Raw genomic sequence first — 7006 nt, forward strand, 5'->3', positions numbered from 1 at the left:
GGCCGTTGAGGTGAGGTCACAGTGAGGTCACAGAGAGGTTCCGGTTCCATGGTTGTCTATGGCCCATGGTTGTCTATGGCCCTGTCATGAGTAACGCCAGCAGGAGCAACTGTATCAAGGTTGTACATGATGTGAGAAAATTGCCACCCCCTTTTCACCTTTGACCCTGAGTCAAAAGTTTGGACACACTGTGGCCTGGGGTGGTCCAGTGGTCTAGTACCACGGTCTACAGTGCACACATACTGTATGCCCATGTCGGCATGGGTTCGAATCCGGGTCATGCCCTGCTGACATGCCCTCTTCTCCTTACCTTCCTGTCTATCTTCATTCTCTCTGTCCAATAAATACAACATATGAGGTGATAAACTATGAGCTATGAGGTATATGAGGTGACTGCCCCACCCAGAAAAAAATTACCTTCAAAAAAGGTTTGGACACACTTCCCCAGTGAATTAAATGAATTAAAGGGAAAGTGTCTCCAAACATTTGACTGGTACTGTAGCCCGGGCCTAGGCTTAAGGCCTTGTCTGTGAGTCTGTGAACCCGGGCCCTAGGACTGGTAGGACCGGTAGACAGGGCAGGAAGACAGGGCAGGTAGACAGGGCAGGTAGACAGGACCGGTAGACAGGGCAGGTAGACAGGGCAGGTAGACAGGACCGGTAGACAGACAGGTAGACAGGGCAGGTAGACAGGACCGGTAGACAGACAGGTAGACAGGGCAGGTAGACAGGGCAGGTAGACAGGACAGGTAGACAGGACCGGTAGACAGGACAGGTAGACAGGACAGGTAGACAGGACCGGTAGAGAGACAGGTAGACAGGACAGGTAGACAGGACTGCAGGTGTGAAGGCCCCAGTGAGCCAATGCGCGCTCCTCTTCCCGTTTATCTGTTTTTACGGCCGGTCTTTATCATCTGTCCACCCGTGACTCAGCAGTTACACACACCTGACAGGACCAACCTTTACCCACCTCAGCCCAGAGACGGAGGGAGGGAGGGAGGCAGGCTGGAGGAGGTAGACATCAGAGGACGGCGGCTGGCTTGTTGTAAATGCATGCGACAGAATGAGATCAGCGGAGTCAAAGGGCTCACAGCGTGTGTGACAGCGTTCGTTGTTCCTTCCCGTGCATTACAACGAGCCTCCGTCCTCCGATTTCTACCTCCTCCAGCCTCCCCCTGGCCTGCCGCACCCACAGAGGCAGAGGGAGGTTTCTGTCACACTGGAGGACCAGGGAGAGGCAGAGGGAGAGGACTAGGGAGAGACAGAGGACTGGGGAGAGGCAGAGGGAGAGACAGAGGGAGAGGCAGAGAGAGAGGCAGAGAGAGAGGACTAGGGAGAGACAGAGGGAGAGACAGAGGGAGAGGACTAGGGAGAGACAGAGGGAGAGGACTAGGGAGAGGCAGAGGGAGAGGACTAGGGAGAGACAGAGGGAGAGGACTAGGGAGAGGCAGAGGGAGAGGACTAGGGAGAGGCAGAGGGAGAGACAGAGGGAGAGGCAGAGGGAGAGGACTAGGGAGAGGCAGAGGGAGAGACAGAGAGAGAGGACTAGGGAGAGGCAGAGGGAGAGGACTAGGGAGAGGCAGAGGGAGAGACAGAGAGAGAGGACTAGGGAGAGGACTAGGGAGAGGACTAGGGAGAGGCAGAGGGAGAGACAGAGGGAGAGGACTAGGGAGAGGCAGAGGGAGAGGACTAGGGAGAGGCAGAGGGAGAGACAGAGAGAGAGGACTAGGGAGAGGCAGAGGGAGAGACAGAGGGAGAGGACTAGGGAGAGGCAGAGGGAGAGACAGAGGGAGAGGACTAGGGAGAGGCAGAGGGAGAGACAGAGAGAGAGACAGAGGGAGAGACAGAGGGAGAGACAGAGAGAGAGGCAGAGAGAGAGAGGACTAGGGAGAGACAGAGGACTAGGGAGAGACAGAGGGAGAGGACTGGGGAGAGGCAGAGAGAGAGGCAGAGGGAGAGGACTAGGGAGAGGCAGAGATTTTCTTGACCTTTTCTTTCTTAGTTTACACTGATTGTCACAATCCTGTTTTCCACAGGGGGTTGTCTAGTGCCATATATATATAAGAGTATTTTGATGTGAAACACGGACGATGTTACTGACGAAAAAACCTGATTCAGAACCAAAAACACACACCTCCTCTCAGTTACTCTCAGCTACACCACCAGAAGTTTCCTAAAGATTTTAAATCCAAAACACTGTAAAACTGTTAATGTCCTGTGGATTATTTTGAGAAAGTAAAACAAAGAAGGGAAAAAAAAGATATAAATTTGAGAGGCATAATACAAAAGCATGCCAGATTGTACAATTGTAACATGAATAACCTTATCATTTTAGAATAATAATAAAGTTTTAATTCAAACGATGTACTGCTGTTTCGTCATCTGTTTTTTCTGTTTGCTAGTAATCACCTGACTTCATCTGACACCACGAGATGGGGTGATAAGGTTTTCCCCACAATTGGAGCCTGAAGTTAAAAGGCGTTTAGTCATCCTGCCTTCTTTCGTTTCAACTTGAAACCTCAGTCTGCGTTCGTAAATTCGCTGTGGAAATCTAATCAGCACTCATGGAATGCCTCTTGTCCAATCAAATTCCTTGGTCCCTTTATGACGTTGTGCCCAGTGTGCGCTCCGGCGCTCTCAGAGAGAGTTTACGAACACAGCCATAATAGAAGTGTCACCCACCTGCCAATAGACAGACGCCCACTGACGTGTACGGAAAGAATGTTTCAAATCCAACAGAGCTGAGGAGGAGGAGGAGGGTGAAGACGCCAGGAGAGAAGCGACAAGACTCTGTCCCAACCAGGACTAATAGAAAACTTCGGCAACTTTAGCACGGAAGGTTATCGTATGTAAGTAACTGGACTGGTCGACATATGTATTGATAAACAAAACGGTAAAAAAAAAAAAAATGTATATATATATATAACACTAGCGCTGCCTCGGAGAGCTGTGATCAGAGCAGGAGAATGATGACACTCAAGATCGAAGAACAACAGTTGTATTAAGTTAATAATAGTGTTCAAACAGTTCATAAAGTTTAGTAGAACCCCAGTTGTTGATGCTTATATAATAATAATAATAATAATAATAATAATAATAATAATAACAATAATAACAATAATAACAACGTTTTATTTGTATAGCACTTTTCCTGCAAACGTTGCAGCTCCAAGTGCTCCGGATCATGTTATGACATGTCGATGTTGTGTGTATTATATTTGGATGGGCCTCCTAAATGTAGAAGGTTGTCATACATATAATATAAGGTTAATTATAAAAGTGTAGTAGAAACTATGGTACGATATGATATAATATGATAGTAGAGACTATATATATATTTACGTGTGTGTGTGTGCCAGTGTGTGTGCCCTATTATGGAGGTAGATTTGTGTCTTTATGTTGTAATCAAAGTCATGCAAATTAAAGTGCAAAACAAGTTTAAAGCCCCCTGGACTTCCCTATAACACCTCACAGGACTGCAGACATGCCGTGACATGCTGTCCCGTCTCCACATTGGCACAGGTGTATAATACCCTTATCGGCCACAAGAGGGCGTGACGCTGTCATGTCTTTTTGTAATTATTTAATGTCATCTTTTTGTAATTATTCACTGAACTACGAACGCCAGGTCAGTATGCAGACCTACTCTTTTGTAGCCTAAGAAGCCTATATGAATTAGTTATATAATCAATAATCACGCAAAATGGTGTTTGGAAGTGAACACCAAAGCTGAGTCACGGTGAATCAGAATTATTTTAATATTATAATTATAATATATTATTTTAATTAAAGTATATTAGCACATACAGGGGTGTGTGTGGTTGTGGTGTGGTTGTGGTGTGGTTGTGGTGTGGTTGGTGCATAGCACATGAAGCAGTAAACAAACAACAGCCTGTCTGGGGGGGGGGGGGGGGGGGAGTGGGGATGGAGAAAGGGAGTTAGGGAGGGAGTGAGAGGGGGTGGGGGGGTGGGGGGTGTTTGTTTATTTGGATCCACCATTAGATACAGCAAATATGCAGTAGCTATTCTTCCTGGGGTCCTCATACCATACTTTCAAACAATTTCTCATCTTAAACTCTTAAATACAGACAATACACTTCCATAACATACATACATTAGCCCTATTATTTACATTTACATTTTTAGTTGAAGACAACTTAATAACAAAATAAAGAAAAATAATACAGAAAGAAAAGTGGAGAGACAAAAACATAACTCTCCTTACCTTTGGGATCACAAGATTCCCAGTGAGAAACACGTCATTGTTTTCAGGGTATCCCGTATGTAAACAGATACATCTTACATTTTTTGTTAAAGCAACTTCTGTTACTATCTGAAACTAAAAAGCTTGGTAATGAATTCCATGCCACCAAAGCTCTGTAGTGAACCGTTCCTTTTGCTACATTTGTTCTGCATGGAGGCAGCCTGAATCGACCTTCTGATGCCTGCCGAGTACAGTACTGATGTTCATCTGAAAAGAATGTTAGTTTATTATAGAGTACTTCTGGGATTCTATGTAAAATATTTTGTAAGTGTAAGGGAGGGAGTGGGGAGGGAGAGAGGGAGTTAGAGAAGGAGTGAGGGAGGGAGAGAAGGAGGGTTAGAGAGAGGGAGAGAGAGAGAGGGAGGGAGGGGGGGGGGAGGGAGTGAGGGAGAGAGGGAGTTAGGGAGGGAGGGGGGGAGGGAGGGAGTTAGGGAAGGAGTGAGTGAGGGAGAGAGGGAGGGTGAGAGACAGAGAGAGAGAGAGGGAGGGAGAGAGGGAGGGAGTGAGAGAACAATAGGTGATTGTGTAACAGTTGGATGTTGCAGCCATCAGTGATGGAAACAAAAATGAAACTCAAAAATTAACTTCCTCGTTACACTTCGTCACACAGACAGATGGCCAACGGACACGCTGACACGGCCGTTGCCGGGGACGTTACCGGGGGCGTTACCGGGGACGTTACCGGGGAGACGGACGGCCCGGTGGCGGCCCGGATGACGGACATGTCAGACACGGTGGAGTTCAGGCTGATGATGGCGTACGCCCAGCGCAGACGACCACCGGGGGTGCCCCAGAGCACGCTGGAGGAGGAGGAGGAAGAGGAGGAGGAGGAGGAGGAGGGAGAGGGTGAGGGGGGGGGCTGGGGGGGCGCAGAAAGGGGGGGGATAGCCCCCGCCGCCCAGGAGGGGGGGGGTGAACCCAAGCCGAAGAAGAAGAAGAAGAAGAGGAAGATGATGATGAAGACGGTGACAGGTTGGTTCAGCTGTGTCAGACCTCAGACGGATGTCGACCCGCCAGAGGAGGAGGGGGGGGGCGGCGGAGGACCAAGGCCGGCCATATTCAAGTCCGCGGGACCAGGTGAGTGTCTGGTACTGACCCAGGATCAGCTTTAGCCTCCCTGCGTCCTAACCAGGGGAGGCTGGGGGAGGTAGAACACCAGGGGAGGCTGGGGGAGGTAGAACACCAGGGGGAGGCAGAACACCAGGGGAGGCTGGGGGAGGTAGAACACCAGGGGGAGGCTGGGGGAGGTAGAACACCAGGGGGAGGCTGGGGGAGGTAGAACACCAGGGGAGGCTGGTGGAGGTAGAACACCAGGGGAGGCTGGGGGAGGTAAAACACCATGGGAGGCAGGGGGAGGTAGAACACCAGGGGAGGCTGGGGGAGGTAGAACACCAGGGGAGGCTGGGGGAGGTAGAACACCAGGGGAGGCTGGTAGAGGCTGGGGGGGGTAGAACACCAGGGGAGGCTGGTAGAGGCTGGGGGAGGTAGAACACCAGGGGAGGCTGGTAGAGGCTGGTGGAGGTAGAACACCAGGGGAGGCTGGGGGAGGTAAAACACCATGGGAGGCAGGGGGAGGTAGAACACCAGGGGAGGCTGGGGGAGGTAGAACACCAGGGGAGGCTGGGGGAGGTAGAACACCAGGGGAGGCTGGGGGAGGTAGAACACCAGGGGAGGCTGGTAGAGGCTGGGGGAGGTAGAACACCAGGGGAGGCTGGTAGAGGCTGGGGGAGGTAGAACACCAGGGGAGGCTGGTAGAGGCTGGGGGAGGTAGAACACTAGGGGAAGGCTGGGGGAGGTAGAACACCAGGGGAGGCTGGTAGAGGCTGGGGGAGGTAGAACACCAGGGGAGGCTGGGGGAGGTAGAACACCGGGGGAGGTAGAACACCAGGGGAGGCTCTGCTGATGCAACAGCATCATGTTGTTACGTCTGACTGAGCTGAACAGGAAGTAGAGGATCTGATCTGTGGCAGAGAAGCATCAGGACAGGAAGTAGAAGTATCTCTCTGGGTTAGGGGTAACACTGTGTGTGTGTGTGTGTGTGTGTGTGTGTGTGTGTGTGTGTGTGTGTGTGTGTGTGTGTGTGTGTGTGCGTGTGCGTGTGCGTGTGCGTGTGCGTAGGTGTCCCAGCTGATGATGTAGAGGAGCTGGGCCCGGTGGCTGAGCGTCTGAGCAGGATAGCTGACGGGGTGACGTCTGACTTCACCTCTGACCTGGAGACTGATGGGGAGGAAGGTAGGAGGAGCCTAGAGACACCAGGACGCACGCACTAACCTCTGACGTCTGGCCATCTGACTCCACTGACTCCTCGTAGCCTCAACTGACTCATTATAGCCTCAACTGACTCCAACTGACTCATTGTAGCCTCATCGGACTCCTTGTAGCCTCAACTGACTCCAACTGACTAGAGATGCTCCGATCAGGGTTTTTGGTGCCGATCACCGATCACCGATCACCGATCACTGGAATCAGTGATCTGCCGATCCGATATCACCGATCACCGATCACAGCGTCGAAAATGGCAATTGAAGCATTCTATTTATTGTGTAGCATTATTTATGTTTTAAATTATTCTTAACACCATTGACATTGTATATTAAGTATTTAAATGAAATTAGGAGATGAGAAAGTATCACGAATTGACGACCATCTGTTTTATTGAATTCACAACCACCTGTAGCTTACTTCAGGAAAAACAAATAAAATGTGAAAATAAAAATCATAATAAATAAAATGTACACTGTCA

General features: G+C 50.0%; 1 protein-coding gene across 1 annotated transcript in view; it reads left to right on the plus strand.

The window, feature by feature from the left end:
• Positions 1 to 6495, plus strand: part of LOC308175373 (diacylglycerol kinase iota-like) — a gene marked incomplete at both ends in the record, with an annotated part of 17284 nt that extends 10789 nt beyond the window's left edge. Inside the window, 3 exons of the mRNA XM_080551047.1 lie at positions 4874 to 5048; positions 5262 to 5340; positions 6382 to 6495. Coding sequence (XP_080407173.1) covers positions 4874 to 5048; positions 5262 to 5340; positions 6382 to 6495 — 368 coding nt within the window. The remainder of the gene's footprint in view (positions 1 to 4873; positions 5049 to 5261; positions 5341 to 6381) is intronic.
• Positions 6496 to 7006: the final 511 nt, after the last annotated feature.

Source organism: Nansenia antarctica (assembly GCF_963989245.1).
Source record: "Nansenia antarctica genome assembly, contig: SCAFFOLD_691, whole genome shotgun sequence".
NCBI classification, from domain to species: domain Eukaryota; kingdom Metazoa; phylum Chordata; class Actinopteri; order Argentiniformes; family Microstomatidae; genus Nansenia; species Nansenia antarctica.